Source organism: Vigna umbellata, chromosome 3, assembly GCF_029865625.1.
Source record: "Vigna umbellata cultivar VRB3 chromosome 3, Vumbellata_1.0, whole genome shotgun sequence".
In the NCBI taxonomy this organism is placed as follows: Eukaryota; Viridiplantae; Streptophyta; class Magnoliopsida; order Fabales; family Fabaceae; genus Vigna; species Vigna umbellata.
This window is the reverse complement of record NC_142167.1, coordinates 22,690,744-22,715,523: the sequence shown is the minus strand read 5'-3', so window position 1 is coordinate 22,715,523 and position 24,780 is coordinate 22,690,744. Positions and strand designations below refer to the sequence as shown.

At 30.9% G+C, this 24,780-nt stretch overlaps 3 protein-coding genes, 9 non-coding genes and 2 pseudogenes across 13 annotated transcripts; all 14 read right to left on the bottom strand.

Moving 5' to 3' along the window:
* Nucleotides 1–166: 166 nt before the first annotated feature.
* Nucleotides 167–772, bottom strand: LOC148201965 (uncharacterized). The gene is made up of 2 exons (XM_088108295.1): nt 614–772; nt 167–471 (listed from the first exon to the last, which is right to left on the bottom strand). The coding sequence occupies exons 1-2, from the start codon at nt 732–734 to the stop codon at nt 320–322; spliced, it is 273 nt and encodes a 90-aa protein (XP_087964421.1). The 5' UTR covers nt 735–772; the 3' UTR covers nt 167–319.
* Nucleotides 773–1,729: 957 nt separating this feature from the next.
* Nucleotides 1,730–4,997, bottom strand: LOC124828054 (uncharacterized). Its single transcript, XM_088108680.1, has 2 exons — nt 2,278–4,997; nt 1,730–2,176 (listed from the first exon to the last, which is right to left on the bottom strand). Exons 1-2 carry the CDS (start codon nt 4,808–4,810, stop codon nt 1,866–1,868), a joined length of 2,844 nt encoding a protein of 947 aa, XP_087964806.1. The 5' UTR covers nt 4,811–4,997; the 3' UTR covers nt 1,730–1,865.
* An 11,954-nt stretch (nt 4,998–16,951) lies between these two features.
* On the bottom strand, nt 16,952–23,631 carry LOC124828052 (uncharacterized). Of its 2 annotated transcripts, none has more exons than XM_047301269.2 (6): nt 23,539–23,631; nt 18,212–18,261; nt 18,083–18,101; nt 17,540–17,623; nt 17,364–17,468; nt 16,952–17,288 (listed from the first exon to the last, which is right to left on the bottom strand). In XM_047301269.2, exons 2-6 carry the CDS (start codon nt 18,214–18,216, stop codon nt 17,172–17,174), a joined length of 330 nt encoding a protein of 109 aa, XP_047157225.1. In that variant the 5' UTR covers nt 18,217–18,261; nt 23,539–23,631; the 3' UTR covers nt 16,952–17,171. The 2 variants fall into 2 exon arrangements, with proteins under 2 accessions (XP_047157225.1, XP_047157226.1); XM_047301270.2 differs by lacking the exon at nt 23,539–23,631 and adding an exon at nt 20,824–20,896.
* Nucleotides 18,392–18,465, bottom strand: LOC124828063 (small nucleolar RNA Z159/U59; annotated as a pseudogene).
* On the bottom strand, nt 18,720–18,803 carry LOC124828067 (small nucleolar RNA Z159/U59). Its single transcript, XR_007027987.1, has one exon. It is a non-coding gene; the product is annotated as a small nucleolar RNA Z159/U59 (small nucleolar RNA).
* Nucleotides 18,900–18,983, bottom strand: LOC148201964 (small nucleolar RNA Z159/U59). The gene has a single exon (XR_015785381.1). It is a non-coding gene; the product is annotated as a small nucleolar RNA Z159/U59 (small nucleolar RNA).
* On the bottom strand, nt 19,079–19,162 carry LOC148201963 (small nucleolar RNA Z159/U59). The gene has a single exon (XR_015785380.1). It is a non-coding gene; the product is annotated as a small nucleolar RNA Z159/U59 (small nucleolar RNA).
* LOC124828066 (small nucleolar RNA Z159/U59) lies at nt 19,259–19,342 on the bottom strand. Its single transcript, XR_007027986.1, has one exon. It is a non-coding gene; the product is annotated as a small nucleolar RNA Z159/U59 (small nucleolar RNA).
* Nucleotides 19,439–19,522, bottom strand: LOC124828065 (small nucleolar RNA Z159/U59). Its single transcript, XR_007027985.2, has one exon. It is a non-coding gene; the product is annotated as a small nucleolar RNA Z159/U59 (small nucleolar RNA).
* LOC124828060 (small nucleolar RNA Z159/U59) lies at nt 19,619–19,702 on the bottom strand. Its single transcript, XR_007027981.2, has one exon. It is a non-coding gene; the product is annotated as a small nucleolar RNA Z159/U59 (small nucleolar RNA).
* LOC124828064 (small nucleolar RNA Z159/U59) lies at nt 19,799–19,882 on the bottom strand. The gene has a single exon (XR_007027984.2). It is a non-coding gene; the product is annotated as a small nucleolar RNA Z159/U59 (small nucleolar RNA).
* Nucleotides 19,974–20,057, bottom strand: LOC124828062 (small nucleolar RNA Z159/U59). Its single transcript, XR_007027983.1, has one exon. It is a non-coding gene; the product is annotated as a small nucleolar RNA Z159/U59 (small nucleolar RNA).
* LOC124828061 (small nucleolar RNA Z159/U59) lies at nt 20,302–20,385 on the bottom strand. The gene has a single exon (XR_007027982.1). It is a non-coding gene; the product is annotated as a small nucleolar RNA Z159/U59 (small nucleolar RNA).
* LOC124828057 (pentatricopeptide repeat-containing protein At4g25270, chloroplastic pseudogene) lies at nt 20,843–23,527 on the bottom strand (annotated as a pseudogene).
* Nucleotides 23,632–24,780: the final 1,149 nt, after the last annotated feature.

The window sequence follows — 24,780 nt, the reverse complement described above, 5'->3', positions numbered from 1 at the left end:
AGTGGTGCAACTTTATAATATTATTTGATAATTCTTTAATACTTTAAATATTTGATTTATTTGTTTGTACAATTATATATATATATATATATATATATATATATATATATATATATATATATATACTTTCCAGCACCAAAGTAAATAAAATGTGAAAATCATGAAATAACATTTTAAATACCAAATAAATACATTCACTAGTAAAACTTTAACAGATTGTTCACATTACAACATAGTTTTAAAGCATGTAGCAGAAATCACAGTTACATGTGATGTTTTATTTTGATTTGCAACACATAAAAGAACCCCTGCAAATAAATCACAGATAATTGTGGCAACGTGGATTATCATATGGCTTTCTATCAACTCCCTGTCTCCTTTCACCTTCAGCCACTTCAGAAGTTTGTCTTCCCCTCTTACATGGAGAACTTCCAAGACCTCTCCTACTGACACTCCTTTCATCATCTGAACCTACAAAATTACATACATCATATATATATATATATATATATATATATATATAAACCTATCTATATCTATATCTATATCTATATATATGACTAATTGTAATTATAATTTAAAGGTAAATCTATCAGAGAAGTAGTTGACTTACCTGCATAATTAGCAGCAAGGTTCCTTGCAGCAATTGCTTTAGCAGAAAAACTGAACAACAAAGAAATAAAGAGAAGCAGCAGCCATGTAAGCGAGGTGCTTCTCTTAGTCTTAGACGCCATTAATGTGGTTGTTATGCACTCATCAAGAGCATGTCAGCTTTATATATCAATCCAAATTTATGCTTCCTGTTCAAGCATTTTATTTAATTATTTGCTTGACTTTGTTACCACTAGTTTATGCAGTTTTACAAATTTCTTCTATAAAAAAGATCATTGGTAAGGAAATTTATGCGCGTTATTCTTGGATGTTTACGCGTTAGCTGAGTCAATGCACGGCATAAACGAGAGAATCACACTGTTGTCAACTAAAATAACCATTCTTGATTAATCTTTGTTTAATCATGCCATAAAGTATATATGAAAGCAAGTCTGGCACGAAAAAGAAAAAGAATATTGAATACACAGGACCAGTTCTTCCTTTTTGAAAAGGTCAAATTCCAGCCTTATTATCAGGATCTGTCTTGATTAACACCATTTGATGTTATATAACAGATTCTAATTCATGCTTTTTATCTATGACACACTTCTCAATCCTTGAATATGCAATCTCTTGTTTTGCTTTGCTAGATAAAGAAGCAGTTTTCTGTCCTAATACTTGAAAAATATTACTTCTGTGAGAGAAGTTCCTGTAAAAGTTATAAGAGAATATGAGTTATATGTCAGCATGATTACTTTTTAATTTATATGAAAATATTATTAAATCATGGTTTTTCCTAACTTATATTATCCTATTTCAGATTCATCAGGTTCTAGAAATGAAGAGAAGAACATAGAAAGTGCAAACCGATTTCCTGGTCATAATTTAACGAGTTTTACTTTAAAGTGTTATCAGATATAGAAGATTTATAATTCTTTCACAAACAATGTCAGAAAGGTCTTATAGTTGATAAAAATCAAGCAATTATTACTAAAATAATTAGTAAGCTTGCGTGTGCAGTTTCCAAATCAATGGAAATAGAAAAAATCACCATGAACAGCTATTTTTGTCCCCCTTGCCACCTACAAGCAATGCAGAGTGAATATTCTAACCATTTCATTCAATAAATTGCTATTCAGAAAAGGGAAAAACAATCACTGTGATTAGAAGATAAGTGTTTCTACATTTACATATACAAATACAAACACATGCGTGCCAGAAAGTTGTTTACTGCTATGACAGAAAAGAAAGAAAAAGAAAACATAAATTGTGAGCTATCTCAGATCAGCAGTATCCATTTCAAGAAGTTGAGCTATGTATCGCATAGTTGGTCGAGATTGAGGATTGGTTTGTAAACATGCAAGAGCAAGGTTTGCAATCAATGCCAATTCCTTCAAAATATTGTTCTTGGAAGGACTCGAGAGACGAGGGTCTAAAATCTCTTTGAAGTCTATTTTCTGTTGACTGGTACTTTGTATGTAGGAAACAAGGTCACCAGGGTGCTTTCCCGTGAGAATCTCCAAAGCCAAAACTCCAAAGCTGAACACATCACATTTCTCAGTCACTGCCATTGTGTATGCAAGCTCTGCAGCACAGTGAATATTAGTCAGTTTCCAAAAAGAACAAAAAAGTTGAATTTCAAACTAGCATACATTTCAAAGATAAATAAGAGTAAGACAAGTTCACCTGGAGCAGCATAACCATATGTTCCGGCAAATGATGTCCAAATAGGTGAATCCTGCTTCAGAAACCTTGCAGTTCCAAAATCTGAGACATGAGCTGAAAGATCGTAGGAGAGTAAAATGTTGTTGCTTGATATGTCTCTGTGAATTAAAGGGGGAGAACAATCGTGATGCATATAGGACAAAGCGCTTGCCACACCTTTCACAATGTCAACCCTCTTAGGCCAATCTAGTTCTAATGCTTCCTTCTCATCTTTCAGCATGTCTGATAAGTTCCCTCTGTTCATGTACTCATAGATTAAAAATGTGTGCATCCCTTCAGAGCAAAATCCATAAAGCTTGATTATGTTTCGGTGGCGTGTTTCTGACATCGCTTCTACCTCATGCTGAAAGGTTTTTATACTGTCAATGTCTAAGTTTTCTGCATCACACTTCAACTTTTTCACCGCATATACTTGACCTTTCATCTCTGCTTTATAAACTTTTCCCAATGCTCCTTCCCCAATGCAATAGTGGTTGTCAAAGTTCTTGGTGGCTTCGATTATGTCTCCGTACACAACTCTGCCGTTGAAGTACCAAATGGAAAATGGATTCAGTTTTTTTATTGAACTCTTTTGTCTTCTTACTCTAGAATTTCTCTTGCAGCAAAAGAAAACAATCCCAACACACACCAAAGAAATAATAAGAGCACCTCCCAAGGATGCAACTATTGCGATCACAACCTTTTTGTTACTTGATCCACCACCATCAGGTTTAGTGAGAGAGACATTACAAGGTTTCAAACCTTGAACATTTCCACATAAATTTTCGTTGTTGCTCAAATCCACGGAATGAGAAGAGTTGAACACACCACCTTCGGGAACTGGACCCTCCAAATTGTTGTTGGAGAGGTTGATGGCTGACAAACTGACCATTTTACTGAGGGAGTCAGGGATTGAACCTGTCAGATTGTTGTGAGAGATATTCAAGCTTACCAAATTTGAAAGCTTCCAAAGATCAGAAGGAATTCCTCCTGAAAGTGCATTGAAACTCAAGTCCAAAAAATCTTGTAAAGATGCAAGATTTCCAACTTGGTAGGGGATTGAGCCATTAAAGTTATTGTTGCTAAGATTTAAATTCTGCAAGTTTGAGATGTCCCCTATCTGATTGGGGATTGGTCCCAGTAGCATGTTCATAGAGAGGTCTAAGGATCGCAAATTGGAAAGCTTTCCAATTTCTACTGGTACCATGCCAGAAAGTTTGTTTCCACTCAAATTTAATTGAAACAAGTTGGAGGAATTTCCAATCTGTGCAGGAATCTCTCCTGATATTTGGTTGGAGGATAGGTCAAGCTCTTGTAGTTGGTCCAACTGAAAAATCTCACTTGGAATGTTGCCACTTATTCCATTCCCAGCCACGCTGAGATATTGCAAGTTTTTGCAGGCACCCCAATTTGCAGTGAGGTCACCTTCCACCCTGTTATGACTGAAGTCCATGTAAGTGAGGTTGGGATACACTCCAAAATCCTGATCCGCAAAACCTGTCAGCCGGTTGTATTCAAGTCGAACCCTGTACAAGGATGGACAGTCTCTAAGGCTTCTTGGAATAGGGCCAGTGAAACTATTAAAGGCTGCACTAAAATTTACAAGTTTCCCACTTTTGCACACTTCTGGTGGTAACTCACCAACCAAGTTGTTCTCAGCAAGATGCAGCACAATCAAGGAAGACAAGTTTCCTAATTCTGGGGGAACAGTACCATTTAAGTTGTTGGAGAAAAAGCGAACATCGGTTAGATTGGTTAATTTACCGATACTGGGAGGTATTGGCCCTGAGAGTTGGTTTTGAGGCATTCTGAGAATGCTTAAATGCGTGCAGTTGCCAAGAGAAGGCGGAATAGGGCCATCGAAGCTGTTTCCATCAAGAGCTAGAAGAGTCAGGTTTCTAATGTTCCCTATTTCATCTGGGATTCTGCCACCCAGCAGGGTGTCCTGAAAGAGGAGGTTCCTGATACCAATGAGGCCACTTTTGGGGCTGTTTGATCCATCGGGAAACAGGGAAGGGTCTAATACCCCTGATACATCATTTCTCGACACATCAAGCTCAAAAACTTGAGTCAGATTGGCAATGGAAAGAGGCAGAGTGCCATTGAAATAGTTGGTGGAAAGGTCAAGAAACTGGAGGTTTGAGAGCACCCCAATGTTTTGTGGTATGGTGCCAGTGAGATTGTTTACTTTGAGATCAAGACGAAGAAGGCTGGGAAAAACAGACAAGTTGAGATTTTGAAGGGTACCTGCAAGTCCAGTATAAGCCAAGTTTATGACAGTGACAGTGCCTTGGGAATCACACGTGATACCTCGCCATGAACATGGAGTTTGAGTTGTTGCAGTGGAGTTGATCACCCACGACTCCAGAATGGGTTGATCAGGTAGACTTTGTTTCCACCTAAGAAGAGCTTCAGCTTGTGTTAGTCCTGAAATACCTTCAGACATAGCCAGCAAAAGCACCAACGTAGCTGGAATTGCCTTTGCAAGGCAAACATAAGACTTACGGTTGATCATGTTGTAATGTCGGAAAACTGAAAGCAGTTTGTCGTCTGTTTTTTTAGTGAAAACTTTTTACGTAGCTGTCTTCACTTATTTTGAATCTGATTCCCATGGATTCCAAAGGCCATAGATAAGTATAGTTGATTGCAAATGGGAACATGATGGTATTTTGATTACTAAAATTAGTTGAAGATAAGAAAAAAAGTGTTATTATAAGAAGTTTAATATGAGAAAGAATAATGTTGTCATGTGTTGGTCAAGTTGTTGTTATACCTTTTGAAGGTAATTTAGCACATTCACACCGACACGCAAAAGGAAAGTTGAATGAGATTTTTTTTTCTAAGTGTTATTCAACCAAATTTTGATTGTGACTGTTAGTTATATGAGAACTTGCATTTCGGTTTGCTGATGGTTTTAACTATATTATATCTTTAACTATAATATTGTAAATTATTTGTAAGATGAAGATAACAAGAAATAATTTATATCTTTAAGAGTTGACTTAATTAATAATTATAATACGAGTTTGTCATGGCTATTGAATAGTATTAATGGGTTGGTGGCAGAGTATATAACTACCCCTAATCACAGAATAATCAAAGTCACCAATATGTAATGTCACTTTCTATATTAAAAAAAATGTGACGAGTATTTGACCAAAATAAAACAGTAAACAAAGTTTAATCGACATTTCGAGAAATAGAAATGAGAAATCAACGTTCAAAAGTTATATATTGAATTTCTTTGTTCATCAATGTATAATGATATTAACGTAGGCATACAAATTCAAAGAGATTCCGTGATCAATAATGAAATTTTGCATCTGCATGCTTTGTGTAAAAAAGACTCCAATGACTATAAAGATTTTATACACTTGCCCATGATGAAATTCAGATCAATTATATTTTAACTATTTTTAAATTAATATAATTGAATGAAATGCATGCATACTTTTACTTAGAAAAGTAGTTTGAGTGACAAACTTCAATAACTATATATTTAAATTTAGCTTTTTTACTATATCTAGCTACAATTATATATATATATATATATATTTTTTTTTTTACTTATAAAAAATTTCTATAGATTAATCCTTTTATTATCAAGAATGCATATCCTTTTTATCGATATAAACCATCAAATCTTTTCAGTTAAAGTTTTTTATTTAATAAAACTCCTTGTTTAAACTCGGGTAGTGATTAAAGTAATTAAATATATATTAATTACATATTAAGTTTTTTTAATAAATACATATGACAATTAATCATTAATAATTTAAATAAAACTACCATAAATAAATATTTTTATAATAATGTAATTTTATTCCACTCTCCTTTTCAACTTTACCACTAAGTAAATCTTATATTTCTTATTTTCTATCCTATTAAAATTAAACCGTATACATTAGTGACTAGTTCTATATATCTAACTCAACTTTTGAGTCCCTAAATTTAATTTTCTTTATGTTTGGCTTAACAAATATACATATGATTTATATTAATACATTGAATGTATTTATTAATAGAATTCAGAGAATAACTTTGTTTTATAGAATTCCTCAAAAACAAATATAAAGACTAATCCAAATAAAAATATCAAAACCAATATATTATTATGATATACATAGCATCAGAACATTTAAATTAGCAACGTGTATATATATATATATATATATATATATATATATATATATATATGGATAACTACATTTATTAAAACACAGAAAAATAAATTAATGATAGCTTTTCATGTTTGCAAATTATACCATTACATACTATCAAATTAATAAGTTATAGAAGTACGATTTTTCAAATATTACTCTAAAATTGGAGGAAACTAAATCTAATAAAACATGTAAATATCAAAAGAACCTTTCATTATTTCTGTTATACTTAATATAATTACTTGTAAATATAATATATATATATATATATATATATATATATATATATATATATATATAGTCATACATATGTATATATAAAATAAATTTATTTATGATTAATTAACCAACATATACATGTATAAATAAAAAACTTTCTATTAATATTATGGTTGGGGTAAAAAGAGAAACAAAGTATACACTAAACACAAGACAAGACGTGCATTCTTAATTATATTTATACAACCAAATGGGAAAAATAATATAAACTAAACATCCAACGGTATAGATAAATTTGATTAGAATCTATCATTTGAGTAATCAAACTTAGTAATATACTTTTACAAACTATGCCACCAAACCCTATATATTCTCCACAAAAATAAAGATTATTTTACCAAATTGTTGTCCCAGGTTGGTAAAAAAAACCTACAAAAACACTTCTATATCATGCACAACACATAAGTGAAAAATTGTTGTAAGAGTTACACATTTTCCTCCAACATATCCTGTGGTGATTCATTGCTGATACAAGTTACCATCAATATAGGGATTTTGGCTCCTATAATCACTTGCAGCAAAACGTCTGACAGCACCACTTGGCAAACCTGCATTTTGAAACTCTGGACGATAAATGGAATCTATAGTGCTATATTGATCAACAATTCCTTCACCTATGCTATTTCCATCTTGTATAGATTGAGAACCATGACCCATGTTCATGCCAAAGTTGTAATTCTGGGAGGCAAAAGCTGGATTTCCAGAAATCATCGTGAAAGATGGCTGAAAGTTCATTGGATATATTTGATTATGATTCATCGGCTGCTGCGTAGTATCTATCTGTAGAATAGTGGGATTGACAAATAGCGGTGTATCAGATGGAGTAAGTAATCCATATACAGAAGCATCATCTAGAGTTCCCGGTTGAGATATCAGGTTACTGGCAATGTTAGGAAAGGTTGCTGAAGGATGATCATGTGCCAAAACTTGCTCTGCATTAAAATTGTTAGGCAGTTGTCTATTTAGATTTGACTGTTCTTCTGAAAAATTCTCGGGAATGACAACGTTAGGAAAGGCTGCTAAAGGATGACCATATGCCAAAGCTTCCTCTTCCATGTTACCAGTAAAACCAGGATGAAAATTTGTCATTGCAGTAGCAGAACAAGTTTGCAATGCAGACGTCCTTGGCAATGACATGTCCTTCTGTTTCGATTGTTGTCGCTCTATTTGTCCCCCTGAAACGAGAGACATGTCTTTCTGTTGCTGTTGCTGTTCCTGTTTCTGTTGCTGCTGTTTTAAATATTTTCTGTATTTCTGCCCATCAGAAATTTCAGTTCACATTCAGCCACTATGACTAACATCATGATGAGATATATATAGAAAGAAAATAAGATGAACATAGAAACTAACCTGCAAATGACTGGCAATATGTGTTATTTCCAAACGAGGGTCATTCATGACTTCAAGAATTTTCTTTGGCGTAGCCTCTAAAACAAATTAATCAAGAAAAATTAAAACTACCAACAAAGAGATACAAATATTGATGATCGATAGAGAAAAATAACACATCAATCATACTTTCAATTCCAATTATTTGGACAGCACTGATAAACGAAGCATTCAGTTTTTGATCCCATACAACACGAGGCTTCTTGGTGGGAGGTGGATTACATGATTCATCAACAACATCGGCTTCTTCAAAGTTGCTATTGCTCCTATGAACCATACATGAAGCCGGTTCAGAATTATCACTTCTTCCTCTTCTTTTATCATCATCTTTTAAGCAACCACTATCCTTTTGCAGCTTATCTGCAATCATGCACTTCTTCTGAAATACACGTGCCCGCATGATCGTGAAATTAAACTCCTGCAAAGGTTTAACCCAATAATCATAAGCTCCATGTTCCATCGCCTTCATTACCGAAGCCCTGCTATTATCCGAAGACATCACTGCAAATTATTCTTTATCAGTAAAACAAAGTCAAAAACTTGAAAACTTGAGTAAAACATATAGGATTGGTCGCTTACTTATGAGAGGAACATTAACTTGTTCTTTCTTGATAAATTCGAGAAATTCGTAGCCGTTCATGATTGGCATATCAACTTCTACGAGTATCAAATCAATACGCTGTTTTCTTTTTCGTAAGGCATTCACGGCACTTTGAGATTCAGAGCACGCCAGAACTGCACACAACATTAAAACCAGCGTCAAGATGAGAAAAGAATAAATCTTTCTCTCAAGAAATAAGTACGAAAAAAAGATAGTATATATCTAACCTCGAATACCATCCTGGTTGCATGTGTTCTTGATGAATTCAAGAACGGTTAAGTTATTGTCGATGGCAACGATAGTAAGAGCTGATGGGACTTGAGGAACTGTGTCCTCAATGTGAGTTGCAGGAGAACCAAATTTCGCCATGGCTTTGCAGTGTAACCTTACAATGGAGAGGGAGAAAGCAAGTGAAAGAAAGAGATATATATTGATATGATATATATCAATATAAAAATTACAGTGTTTTTTCATATATAATTAATTGACTGTACCTCTTTAATAATAATAATGATAATACCTAACTTAACTAATAATATTTCTATTAAATGATTATCAACTGATTTTATAACTGATATGATAAACTAGAGATGAATGTAGTTATAGAATTATCTTTTTAAACAAAAATAACTCCGGTAAAGACAAAAAAAATTATATATATGGCAAGTTTGAAAAGTAAAACAAACAAAAAAAAAATTGTGATGTGGAATAGGTTATTTAAGAAATACTGAACTAATATCTTAAAACTTCAAATAATGAGAGAAGATGAAATTAAAAAAATTATAAAAAAAATATTTGATTAGTAAATTAAATATTAATGAAATGTTGTAATATGATGCATTGCATCTATTCTTATTAATCAAAAGTATGATGTATTAAAATACATTTAAGATTTGTAAAAAAAAAAAAACTAGGTTTATATTAAAGTTAAAAAAATTACTAAAATGATCAATATATAAATTATTCATGGTTGATAAAAGACCTTCCAAAGTTAATGGTCCGAATTCTTAACTTTTTGTTAAACTAGAACAAAAAATGAAATAAAACTGAACATTTTTACAAGAAACCATAGATAGATTTTGTAAAGAAATTCAATTTTAAAAGACAAATTAATTAGTTTTGTTAGTTGGTTTCTAAATGATGAGAATTACTTGATGTAAGGTTATCTTTTACCTCAACTGGCTAGTTAAGTATTGTTAACAGTTGTTATTAGTATCGAAATTTTTTAGGTTTAGTTCCTGTAGTATTAAAATAATGTTAATTTCTAAAACACGTGGATTATTCAAGTAAATATTAATATTTTGCTATTATTAATTTATTATATTAACTTTAGTATAATATATTACATTCATATATTTATTTATCTTTTCTTAATATTAAATAGTTTGACTATACAAAGAGTCAAGCCTTTAAATTTATTCAGAAAACATTCATACCCTTGACTTCTTACAGCAAAATAAATTTATAAATAAACTACCATAAATTATATTACAAAAATTATAAATTATATTACAAAAAGTTTAAATTATATTACAAAATTTTATAAAATAATAATTGTACTTAATCAATATTTTTATCTATAAATAATATAAATAAATAAAAATTACATTTGAGTTTATCACTTTAAATTATGTGATGATGATATTAACCACAAGTATGTGATATTTATATAGAAGGCTTTAGACAGCAGTTTTGTTATGTTTTCTGACGAGGACGAAAAAAGAAAAACAAAACCCTAATAGAATACTTAATGTTACATCATCTACAAAATGTAAATCATAACACATTAATCCATTTTATAATTACTGCTAGTCATATTTCAGATTTTAATAATTTTAATTTGATTCTCAATCAAACCAACATATTACTTTAGTGTTTATATACAATAGTTTTTTATAACAAGTATATATATCCTTAATTATAAATTTAATATTAATTTATTACTTTCTAATTTTAATTAATCAATTAATTATCTTAATATATTTAAATAATATATATGTGAATCAAAATTTTGTTAACAATATATATTAAAATATATACCAAAAATAGAACCAAACATCCAAAAGATTTAACAGTAGCTAAGACTCAATAGGAAGTCTATATATATATATATATATATATATATATATATATATATATATATATATATATATATGTTTTTGTTGAGTTATGATTAGATGAAATACTATTTAAAGTGACTCAAATGATATTGTCACATAGCATCTCAGATGAAACATTCACTTAAACGAGTAGAATTTTCGATAAAATGATTGCTTTGAAAAATTCACTAAAATAACTCAAATAATACACGATACTCTCATTTCGCATATTAGAGAAAACATATTGCATAGTAACACATTTAAAATGTAACTATTTCCCTAAGTTTTCAAAATATATTATTATCACATAAGACTCTTTAACTCAAAATTTATAACAATAGTACATAAATTTGAAGATTTAATATGAGAAAAACAGAAATTTCAAATTATACATGAGATACCTCATAAACTCACACAATTTATGTTACACAAATTCTACGTATAATCAGAATTGATCAAGATTTTACTTTGATTAGAGAAATAATCAATTTATATATATATATATATATATATATATATATATATATATATATATATATATATATATAAATTAGACAAATCTTACTTCATTAAATAGATCTAATAAAATTTAAGTTAATCTAAATTTCATTACCTTAAAATGATATAAAGTTATAAATTAAAAAAAAACTTTAGAAGAAAAAAAAGAAAAAAAAAATATCTGCATCTGATTAAAATAACACCAATAAATAAAGTGAAATAAATAAAAAATTAAGAAAATATTATAAAAAAGAATTTAAGATGATAAAGAAAATTTTATTTTGTATTACATAAATGTTCTTTTCTTGAAATGAATACTTATGTCATAATTGTTATTGTAATAAAAATTAGAAACTTTAAATAGAATATTAATATGAAAAACTTAGAGAAAATAATAAATAATATTTAGGAAGAACTGATGTTGACTAATATAGTGACTTTCTCATACTTAGCGGGGCAAACTGAAATATTATTATTTGTCTTTAAATTTGATTGATTTTTACTTTTTTTTTTATTAACTTAAAAACATTATATAATATTATTAGACTGGACTATGATTTCACAAGACTTGTAAGTAATATTTTTTTAAAAAGAAAAATAATATAATGTAGTTGTTTATTTGATTTTATATATTAAAATTTTTCAATTCAATTTAAATAATAAAATGAAAATGTTTTTTAGAAGTTACAAAAAGAGTTAATGAGCAGTAATAAACCCTTAATATAAAAATCACTCACTTCTCATTAGACTTCATACAGTTAGTATAAAAAAGTTATTTTGAAGTTTAAATTGCTGAACAATGTGAGATAATTGAGAAAACAAAAATAAAAAGAACAACGATGTATAAAAAAATAAAGACTACATTTAATGATAAATGTAGCATATTAGTTTTAAATTTTTCAAAAAATAAAAAATAAAATTTATATTCCATTACATACAAAGGCACTCACTCACCATTCATTACATAATCACACACTAATTGATAAAAAAAATACAAAACAGGTATATAATTTTGAAGTAATAAAATTTTCAAAAATTAAAAACTTAATAATAAGAACTTATTAAAATATGAAACTTTAGTATCAAAAGATGTATTTAAACCTCACACATTTTATATTAAATTGTAAAACCCCAAAAATACAATAAAAAAAAGAAATCAACAATTTATTAAAGATCCAAACTCCAACATTAACCTAAAATCTCCATAAAGAAATCTACTAAGTAGAAAATTCTCCTTTACACTTCACTGTATAAATTTATAAAAAAGACAATATTAAAAAACATTAAAGAAGCTATAGTTTGTCTTTAATATAATAACATACAAAAAAAAACTAGGAGAGAAGGTCATTAATGCCTAAAAAAGAAAGAGAAAAGCTCCCATATACAGCAAGATTAGATAATTGGTTAAGAGTTTCATCTCCTTGGATTTGAACAATTCAGTGAGAATTACTGAATGCTTCTCTGATCAATGTTTCTGCCAAAGTTATCATTCTGGATCACCAAATATGGATTTTCAGAAATTATCACAGAAGATGGTTGAAAATTTATCAGAGGAACTTGATTCTGCATCACTGAAGACTGCATGTTCTGCTGCTGCTGCTGCTGGAGCTGCTGCTGCAACTGCTCCTGGAGCTTCTGCTGCAACTGCTCCTGGAGCTTCTGCTGCAGCTGTTGCAACACTGAAGACTGCATGTTCTTCTGCAGCAGCTGCTGCTGCATGTTGTGCTGCATGTTCTGCTGCAGCTGCTGCTGCTGCTGCATGTTCTGCTGCAGCTGCTGCTGCTGCTGCAATGAATCCAATGACACAGTGTTTCTCTGAAGCATAGCCTCATTTTCTGCTAAGATTGCATTATATGGAGACCATATTCCACATTCAGAATCTAGAGTCTGTGGAAAATTCTGAGGAATAGCAATGGTTGGATAAATAGAAAGTGGATCACTGAGTGCAAAACCAAAAGCTTCTTCTGCATGATGATTATCCATTTGTATATCTGGGACAGATTGCTGCTCTCTTTTTGGTTCTGGCTGTCTCTCTTTCTCTCTCCTAGCTTTTTCCTTCAAAACATTTCTATATTTCTGCCAATCAAATTCACAATAATGTTAATTATCATGCATAAAAAATAGTTCATAGCAAAAACTAAGCAATTATAAGCTTTGATCAGTAGTAAAAAACTATATCTGCATAATCTAAGAACCAAAAATTTACCTACTTTGAACAGATGCAAGAATGGAAAATCAAATGAACTAAAAAACTAACCTGCAAATGGCTTGCAACATGATTTCTTGTCAAATGAGGCGTATTCATGAGTTGCTGAATCTTGTTTGGCACAGCATCTGACAGATGAGAATGTCAGATCAGATCATATCTCATACATGTAGTATGCATTAAATTCATATTGGATGAACAGAGAAAAAGTAGATAGAACAAAGGCTGAAGAATCATACTTTCAAGTCCAAGTTGATTCACAGCTTTGACAAATTTCCCATGCAGATCTGTTGTCCACACTACACGAGGCTTCTTTGATTGACCAGCATTACCAACTTCTCTTGAAATTTCATCGCTAGAAGAAAACACAAATCTAGAATTCTGATTATCATCTTCCAAGCTATTACGGATATTTTTTCTCATCTTGTCCTCATTCATGGATTTTCTAACAACATGTGTCCACATGTTTCTCAGCCGATCCTCATGCAAAGGCTTAATCATATAATCACAAGCTCCAAGTTTGATAGTCTTCATCACAGATTTCTTACTATCATCGAAAGACATCACTGCAAATTAAACTTAATTATCAGTAAAACATGTTCAAAATTTAAGCAAAAGTATAGAGAAGTAATTAATTACATACTGAGTTTAGGAACATTGATTTCTTGGGTGGTAAGCAAGAATTCATAGCCATCCATATGTGGCATATGAACTTCCATTAGAATCAAATCAATGGTGGACTTCTTTTCCTGCAAAATTATAGCGGCAGATAGCGATTCTGTGCATGTGATAACTGCAGACAACATAAAATTATCATTAACAAAACAAAAAGATTATTCTTTCTTCAAGAAAAAGCAAACAATGTAATATTGTATATCTAACCTTCATAACAGTATTCATTACACACTTTCTTGATGAACTCAAGAACTATAGGGTCAGTATCAATGGCTAGAACCTTAAGATTTGATGGATATTCAGAAAAAACCTTCTTCTCAGAAGAAATCTTGCCCATTGTTGTCTAATGTCTGAGCATAGAATGGAGAAAGTAAGTGAATTTAGAATGATTTATATTTCAAATTGAAATCATATTTTAAAAATTGATTCAATGAATGTTGGGAGAATTCCTACAGGAATTGATTTACTCTTTCGTCACATGTTTTTTTCTTTCTTTCTTTTCAATGTAGTCAATTTCTTTATCATACATTTAATATTAGTTACATAAGTAAGTAAATATATAGGTTTCAGAAATAAATAAAAGGGTAAAAATATACTAATGATTAATTGATCATTGAGTTAATTGAGGAAATAACAATCGAGTAATTAAATGATTTAGTTGGAAAATGCAATGAGATTAAAATATTAAACAATATTTTATTAGAAATTCAAGTAAAAAACAGTAAGTTGTTATAAAATCAATCAATGGTATCTATTAATTAATATGCATTTTGATTGATTGAAATTTTGATTTTAAAATTTTGAAAAACTAGATTTAGATTAAATTTGAATTAAAGTTAAAGAAAATTGTATTTTTGTACTGATTTAATAAATTATTGTGACAGTATTATCTCAATTAAATAAGAATGTGACTACGTTTGATTAGTTTTAAGAGAAGAAAAAAATAATATTACAACATATTTTTATTAAATAAGAGAAACTATATATTTTTTACAAAATGAATTAGGCCTTCTCTTTCATAAAAAAGTCTATTTAGTTGAAAAAAGAAATCTAGACATTGATTATTTTCTTAAATATTAAGGATACTTTGTTATTATTAATATATTACATTCGTCTATTTATTTATTACCTTTAAATGTTAAGTATTTTTACAGTAAGTGAACTTATTGAAAAAATAATTTATATCATATTTAGAGGTCGTATTACAAAAATAAATTTATGAAGAATAATACATTATATGGTTCTTCATTTGCATCAAGAATTTTTAATATATGATTTATGTAATTAAAACTTGTATTAAATACAAATATATTTGTATATATAATTTATATTTTAAATTTACGTCAGAACACTTTAAATCATTGAATTTATACTGATTATAAGTTATTGAAATTTAATTTAAAATGGAAATAATTATAGATGGAAATATGTAGGTGTTTAGGAGAAGAATAGTATTATTAAGAAAATCGTTTGAGACGTTCAAAGAGCTTTTTTTTTAATAATCCAAACAATATATTGTGCAACTGCAATGCAAGAATTGGAAAAGAAAAAATAGCAAGAGAATTCATTCTTAAATTGTGTATATTTTTTTATTAAATAATCCGTTAGATCGAATCTTATAAATAAATTTTCCATCAAGGTGGTATTAAATAATCCTTTTCGGTGGAAGAATTTTCTAGAGAAAAACTGTTATTAGAGAGAATATAGAAGACAATTTATTACAGATTTAAATAAAGTGGTTAAATTAAATGAATAATAAAATATAAATCTTCTTTAAATAGATATAAATGCTCTTAAAAGAAATTTATTCTTTATTTACTGTGAAATTTCATTTTTCTAAAATTTGAACATTTATTCTTGGTTTCTTGATCACTTATCTTTTCATAATCATATCCCGTTTATACAGGAGGCGAAGAATAAAAAAATATAAACCAAATAAAATTTTATTTTCGGTAAGTTATATATTTTCTGACATTTAGCCTCTATTTAGTTTTATTGTTCATATGTGAATATATAATAATTTGAGAGTGAAATAATATAAGAAATAGAAACTTCAAAATAAATTATTATTGATGTTGGGATTTCTGTTTCTACATATATGAAGATTTGAATGTTCTTGTATATTTTGGGATGTCTTGTAATCATAAAATATCAAGCTACATTTTATATAAAATAAACTAATATTTGATAAGTTTTGTAGTATATAATAAATTATAACAGTATATAATAAATTATAATAATAATTTAATTAATATTAATAATTAAATTAAATTAATTTATAATAATAAGGATAATTTAATTATTTTGTTAATATATAATTCTATAATTTCTTTTAAACTACTATACCTATCAATTCATTTACATTATTACCATACACTTAACAAACCTTCATTTATTCTACTTGAAATAATACATGTAACTAAATATCAAAAAGACTTTTCATATAAAGTATACAACAATAGACATACAATTTAATTAAAAAACAATAATAATTGAAAGTAACTTAAAGAACAAAATGCGTATTAAAACCCATTTTATAATGTAATCGAATTATAAAGTGATCTTAGATACCAAAAATCATGATAAATATTTAATATTTTCTTAAATAATAAAGATTATCATTTCTTACTATAAGAACATGTTAAAACAAAACATGACTGGAATTACTATAATGATCATATCATCGATAATCAATAAAAATAATACCAGCATAATTAAGAAATGTACAGATTAGGAGAAAACAAGAAAAACAAAAAACAACTATACATTTTTAAACTATTCCATACAAACCATGTAGACAAGATCAGGATATTGGTACAAGTGTTCAATAGCGACCACGTCAACATACCAATTACATCCTCCGCCAATGTCTGAACAAATAAATTTTAATGGCTGTCAAGAATTTCAAGACATGACAAAAAGGCAAATACCACGGCCATTTCCTTCTACAAGATGATTGCACAGTCTCATTTGGGGTTCCTAAGAACAATGATGACAGAATCTCCACGGAGGAACATTTTGCTAATGAATCTATCCTTGTTCACTGGCTGGGCCTTTTTCTTTCCTTTACCAGTCTTGGGCACCTGATTGTGTACACAGATCGATTAGCATGTGTAACAAATGCAAGGGAAGTTAATTTATTAAAAGAAAAACCATACCTCGGTCCACATCTCCCTCACATTTTCAAGAACCATGTTGCAGTGCCTATCAAAAGCTCTTACACGACCCAGAAGCTTTTTGTTATTCCGACAATTTATCAATACCTTCATAAATAACGTTGTTAGAAAAAAATATACCTCTTAAATAGTATACGATATTTAAAATGAACATTTACCTGGGTATTATTTTTAACACTCATCATTAGTACAGATAGTGGTCCTGTGTTGAACTCCTCTTCCTCATTCTTCCCCGCAGCAGTCTGTTAAAAATGGTTTGTTAGCTTGGCAAAGATAGTAACGTATAGCGAGTCTAGAGCCCCAATAAAAAAGCTAGTCTACAACAAGAAAGCCAATTTCATTCAAAATGGAGAAGAAACAGGAAATAATTTTAGCAAATAAATTAGTAACAGATTAAATTTAAAGCTTCAAAATGTAACAGATTAACATTTTACTAGTTGACAGAAAAACATCCAACTTATCACTATCAAACAAATGCGTTATCATGAGCTAATAAAACTCATTTGCCTAACTAGACTGGTTAATGGTTAAATATAAGAAATATCATCAGAGATTCAATTCCCATAAATAGTTAATTAGTCAAATAAATACAATCAAAGCAAAAAACTCGCACCAAAGAAATATAGAGAACAAAACAATTGTAGATTTCAAGGATCATACACGCATGTAACCAAACATGCATGACGGCTAAAAGAACTTACATCTTCCTCCATTGGCCGGCTTGAGAAGAGAAATAAAAGGTAAAGAAAACAAAAACCTGTTAGTAATTGAGAACAAATTTTAAAAAATCAAAGTAATAATAATATTGATGATAGTTAGAGAACCAGTACCTCATTTTGGAAGGATTGGAAGTTCAGAAACTCTCCAAATGAAGTCAAAACTAAAATAAGAAAAAAATATATAAATCAAATGATTGATTAAAACATCAAACACAAAACGGTAACATAACCAAAAAATAAAAAGCAGAATAAGATACACTTTAACGGAATAACAAAATAAAACATTAGCAAGCCTCTTCAGTTCAGGTCTCCATTTATTTTCTTCATAGACAACTCAGTTTATTTTTATGATCATCCTCAGAGACTAATTTGGTTGATTTCAACTATCAACGCAGGGATAGACTTCAGAATTACTGGACTAAGAAGACATCACTAAAAGGGGCAATAATAACCAAACATACTGAAAACATGTATTAGAAGACTCAGAAGAACGAAAGTAATATTTTTCATCATCCTCAGAGGCAATTTACACTAAAGGGGCAAACAAAAATGTACTCTCTACAACATAATTACAAAGAATGAATACTGAAAACATGTATTAGAAGACAAACATATGAAAGCCTCTTCAGTTCAGGTCTCCATATATTTTCCGCATAGAAAACTCAGAAGAACGAAAGTAATATTTTTCATCATCCTCAGAGGCAATTTACACTAAAGGGGCAAACAAAAATGTACTCTCTACAACATAATTACAAAGAATGAATACTGAAAACATGTATTAGAAGACAAACATATGAAAGCCTCTTCAGTTCAGGTCTCCATATATTTTCCGCATAGAAAACTCAGAAGAACGAAAGTAATATTTTTCATCATCCTCAGAGGCAATTTACACTACGGGGCAAACAAAAATGTACTCTCTACAACATAATTACAAAGAATGAATATTGAAAACATATATTACAAGACAAACATTTGAAAGCCTCTTCAGTTCAGGTCTCCATATATTTTCCGCATAGAAAACTCAGAAGAACGAAAGTAATATTTTTCATCATCCTCAGAGGCAATTTACACGAAGGGGGCAAACAAAAATGTACTATCTACAACATAATTCTAAAGAATTAATATTGAAAGCATATATTACAAGACAAACATATGAAAGCCTCTTCAGTTCAGGTCTCCATATATTTTCCGCATAGAAAACTCAGAAGAACGAAAGTAATATTTTTCATCATCCTCAGAGGCAATTTACACGAAGGGGGCAAACAAAAATGTACTCTCTACAACATAATTCTAAAGAATTAATATTGAAAGCATATATTACAAGACAAACACATGAAAGCCTCTTCAGTTCAGGTCTCCATATATTTTCCACATAGAAAACTCAGAAGAACGAAAGTAATATTTTTCATCATCCTCAGAGGCAATTTACTCGAAGGGGGCAAACAAAAATGTACTTTCTACAACATAATTCTAAAGAATTAATATTGAAAGCATATATTACAAGACAAACACATGAAAGCCTCTTCAGTTCAGGTCTCCATATATTTTCCGCATAGAAAACTCAGAAGAACGAAAGTAATATTTTTCATCATCCTCAGAGGCAATTTACTCGAAGGGGGCAAACAAAAATGTACTTTCTACAACATAATTCTAAAGAATTAATATTGAAAGCATATATTACAAGACAAACATATGAAAGCCCCTTCAGTTCAGGTCTCCATATATTTTCCGCATAGAAAACTCAGAAGAACGAAAGTAATATTTTTCATCATCCTCAGAGGCAATTTACACGAAGGGGGCAAACAAAAATGTACACTCTGCAACATAAAAGAATGAATATTGAAAACATATATTATAAGACAAACATATGAAAGCCTCTTCAGTTCAGGTCTCCGTATATTTTCAGCATAGAAAACTCAGAAGAACGAAAGATATATTTTACATCATCCTCAGAGGCCAATTGACTGTTTTAAAAAATGTAACAAAAGACTCTGTCTAAAAGAAATACAATGTACAGAAGACCCAAAGATTATAGGATATGCTATGGACATAGAAGAAAATATAATGTCCATAAATGAAACTAGGAGCAAAACAATTTGTCTGCTGGTACTGGGCTCGATTAAAAATAGCTGAATAATGTGCATAAAAGTCAGTTTACCCACAACGGGTCTGCCAGGGAATATTAAGACAAAAATTAGAAAGCCCCTTCAGTTCAGGTCTCCATACATTTTCCGCATAGAAAACTCAGTAGAACGAAAGTTATACTTTTCATCATCCTCAGAGGCCAATTTCATGATTTCAACACATTCAATGCACACACATTTCATAATTGCATGACATACTATGTGTATACAAGTAAAAGGGTTGATCCTAGATTAAACTTGTGAGCAAACAAGAAACTATACTCTGCTATCGGGATCGATTAAAACAACTAGATATTGGCAACAGAAGAAAGATCGACCTCAACAGGTTTGAGAGGGAATATGAAGTCATACAATAAGAAAGTATCTTCAGTTCAAGTCTCTCCACACATAAATATTCAGCATGGAAAGGAAAAAAGAATGCTATTTTTTCTCATCATCCTCCGACATTTTTTACCAGCTTAGCCATGACACGAAAGGTTGTATACGTCAATCAACATCACATTAATCACATTTTGTGGGACAAAATGAAAACTGAATGAATCAAGCAGCAAACATTCCGGTGACTAAAGAAAAACATACGGTTAGGATGTACAGCTGCCTAATAATCCAATCCTCTGTCAACCATCATCATTCTAACTCTCTCCATGTCCTCTAATCTGCCTGAATTTTCATAAATCCCCATAAGAAGTACAAAGTTATGCTCGTTGTCTGGCTCCAAATCAAAAAGCCTGTTTGCAGCAATCTCCCCTATAGTTGTGTCTCCATGCAAAAAGCAGGCATACAATAAAGCTCCCCAAAGAGTTGGACCTGCAGCCTCATAGCCCATTCCATCCAATATGATGCTATAAGCCTTTTTAATTAGTCCTGCTCTTCCATAAAGGTTAACCATACAACCATAATGTTCCATAATTGGTTTTATTTTATATTTTTCGCGCATCAAAGCAAATACTCTCTCTCCCTCCTTCACCAAAACTAAGTGGGCACAAGCTGATAATATTGAAACAAACGTTATTTTATCAGGCTCAACACCCGCTTCTTCCATTTGCTCCAACAAGGCGAGGGCTTCCCGGCGGTTGCGATGTGCAGATATTATAGAATTCCACGAAACAACATCCCTCTCTGGCATTTGATTGAATATCCAACATGCCTTTTCTAACCTACCATGACTGGAGTACATCACCATCAAGGAATTAGCTATGGACAAGTTCCAATCAAGTCCTCGCCGAATTACCCATCCATGAATTTGGAGACCTAGACATAGCGAAGACACACATGTAAGAATAGTGGATATGCTTACAGAATCAGGTTCACACCCTTCCAAAATCATTTGGTAGAAAATGTTCATTGCCCCAATCTCAAGGTCATGATGAACATATGCAATGAGCATGGAATTCCACGAAATGGTGTCTCTATGAGGCATCTTGTCAAAGATCTTTTGCGCCTTTACAATGTCACCACACTTCGAATACATGTCAACAAGTGCATTAAGCACAAACCCATCAATGGAAAATCCAGCACGAACCAAATGGCGATGCACTTCTTCCCCCAGTCGAAGAGACCCAATTCTAGCACAAACTTTGAGAACTCTAGGGAAGGTGAAAAAGTCAGGTTTAACACCCTCTTCTACCATTTGGAAGTAGAGTGCAATGGCGTCGTCATAGAGGCCCATTTGGGCATACCCTGAGATGAGTGAATTCCAAGGAAATGCAGATGTGTCCCTATTAGACATTTGATCAAACAGCTCGTGGGCATCGTCCATATACCCACATGCCGCATACAACCTAAGAAGCTTGGAAGAGATGCCAAAATTTCTACGCAACATGAATGTTGGGATAAGGCAATGGAGTCTGATACCAAGATGAATGGCTTGCAAGCTATAGCATATTTCTAATAAAGAGGCATATATTTCAGGGTCGATTTTGATGCCCTTCTCAATAGAGTCTTCAAGGTTTGTGATGACTTGTTCAAGTGCTTCCAAATGGGTTTGGGGAGGAGGACGGCAATGGATAAGGAGTGGGGTTGATTTGGGTTTTGGGTAACGAAGAACATTTCTTCTTTCTTGGCCTTCCAAGCGTCTCTCTTTCCAAGTTTTATTTTTGTTCTTATTCTTCTTCTGGGCACACAAGCTCGTGGCATTTGGAGGGAACCTTACTAGTATGCTTATCATTCTAATTTCCTGGATCACAAATTGTGCATACAGACGTCACAATCACCATATATGTAACGAAAATATACAGTGACCTTTTTTTTCTTATCCAATTTTGACTCACCTACATGTAAGAAAAAAGTGGGTCATTGTATCATTTTCGTTTTCCATATATGTAATTCTAGAAACAAAGGAACTTCACCTGTAGAGGATATTCATCTCTATCTTGATTTTAATTGCATTCTTTAACATATCTTGTTATTTGATAAAATATATAATTGGAGGACCTCCTTATCATGCTTATAGTTCATAATACTTATGAATTAGAAGATAAAGAGTAATGGCACGCACTGTCAGACGGGAATTATATATATCTTGTCATATAACGCAATACGTTAAAGAATGTCATTGAAATAGAGATTAACATCCCCTGCAGGATTTAGTTCCTTCTCTTCTACGATTAAAGATCAAGTTACATCCAATGCACACACATTTTAGAAGTGCACGACATGCGATGTGTATACAAGTAAAAGGGTTGATCCTAAACTTGTGAGCAAACAAGAAACTATATTCTACTATCGGGTTTGATTAAAACAACTAGATATTGTCTACAGAAGAAAGATCGACCTCAACAGGTCTGAGGGAATATGAAGTCATACAATAAGAAAGTCTCTTCAGTTCAGGACTTCCATATATAAATATTGCGCATGGAAAACTCGGAAAAAAGAATGCTATTTTTTCTCATCATCCTCAGACTGTTTTTACCAGCTTAACGATGACAGGAAAGGTTGTATACGTTAATCGGCATCACATTAAGATAATAGCAGAAACAGAAAATCACCTGAGATAAAAAAAAAAGTCACAAAACTTAAAAAACAAGAATGCAAACTTAAAAAACTTAACCCTAGAAGCCCGGGATCGGAAGAAGATGAAGGAGCAAGGATTTTTTTGTGAAATCAAGTGCAAAACAAATAGAAATGATGAGACACACAGACGGATAGAAAAACGATAATTTCAACTGAATCAGATCCTCATCAAAGAAATAAGCATGTCCAGAATCAATTGCAGAAATACACACGGTAGAACGTATTCAGACAAAAGAAGCACATATCTCGAAGAAACCAAGAGTAGAAGCAAAAGCAGCATACCTTGATTACGAGGAGGAATAAGATCTGAATGTGAAAGTGGAGAGTGAAGCAGCAGTCTCAGATGATATCACACTGATAGCCATAAACCCTATCTTTATTCCCTCTATTTTGGTGGGAGGGTTGGAGTTCAAAATCAGATACAGTTGTATAGGCCCATTTTCTTTAGGCCCGTTCTAACTGGATAAGTCTTCTTAGGAAGCTACTACTTACACTACCTTTTATACTAACGCACCCACCACCCTTTTTCTTTTATTCCCACTGTCCCACTAAACTCACTCCCTTCATTTTTGGTGTTTGGCAAAAGGGTTGAAGAAGAAGATCACGTGTATGTCATCGTTGAGAGATATGGCAACTCATTTCGAAGCTTAACGACGTCGTTGCCACCGCGCTCAAGCTTCTTGCTTCTTCCCTCTCCGATTTCTCCGATATGCATTTGTGGCGTCGTTGTCATGTTTGAGGACACTCTGCTTCCACACTTCACCTTTTCACCTTTCGAGCTTTGTCCATTTCTCCAAAGAAAAATAACAGGGCACACTATGGATTTTTTTGGTGAACTATTTTATTCGGATTTTACATATTCGTAAATAAAACTGATACTTTGATTAAGTTTTCTTTTTTTTTGACATCTCTTCAAAGAAAACAATAAAGTTCGCTATACAAATTATTTAAAAAAATTAATTATTGTTTTAGTTTTTCCTTTTTTTTAATTATTAATTTAATGTTGTATTAGTTTATTATTCAATTATTTATTTTTATGTTAATGAAGTATTTATTTTCTTTATTAAAATTTGCAACAATTTAAATTATAATGAAGTTTTTACACAGATATTACTTAAAATTTAATTTATAAAAAAAAATTATTGAATTATAAAAATTTAAAATTAATTACAAACAGAATTGAGTTTGAAGTCTTTATTTTTAATTAATTATCTAATAAAGTATTTAAAATTTTAAAATTTTACAATTGAGTATATGTTGTTCAGGTAACCTGACTATCATATTATTCTGTTATGTTGTTCTTGTTTTCATATGTTAAAAGATGGTGATGTGAAACATAAATCGTTTTTACTATTTTATTTACTAATTTTGTTTAAAAACATGTTGAATAATAAAATAATATCTTGGTTATCCAAAAAAAATAAGTATTACTAACCTCATTGTCGTATTATTATTATTATTATCATCATCACTTTCAGCAGCGAAAAGCAACTTTGTCAGAATAAACATTTTGTAAGAATTGGG

Excerpts from the sequence above, each read along its gene's own strand:
- LOC148201965 (XM_088108295.1), bottom strand. The coding sequence starts at position 734 with ATGGCGTCTAAGACTAAGAGAAGCACCTCGCTTACATGGCTGCTGCTT. Across the intron at positions 472-613 it reads CCTTGCTGCTAATTATGCAG|GTTCAGATGATGAAAGGAGT; the intron begins GTAAGTCAACTA and ends GTAATTTTGTAG.
- LOC124828054 (XM_088108680.1), bottom strand. The coding sequence starts at position 4,810 with ATGATCAACCGTAAGTCTTATGTTTGCCTTGCAAAGGCAATTCCAGCT. Across the intron at positions 2,177-2,277 it reads ATATGGTTATGCTGCTCCAG|AGCTTGCATACACAATGGCA; the intron begins GTGAACTTGTCT and ends ACTGTGCTGCAG.
- LOC124828052 (XM_047301269.2), bottom strand. Across the intron at positions 17,469-17,539 it reads GTGTTAAAAATAATACCCAG|GTATTGATAAATTGTCGGAA; the intron begins GTAAATGTTCAT and ends TTATTTATGAAG. Across the intron at positions 17,289-17,363 it reads TGAGGGAGATGTGGACCGAG|GTGCCCAAGACTGGTAAAGG; the intron begins GTATGGTTTTTC and ends GTACACAATCAG.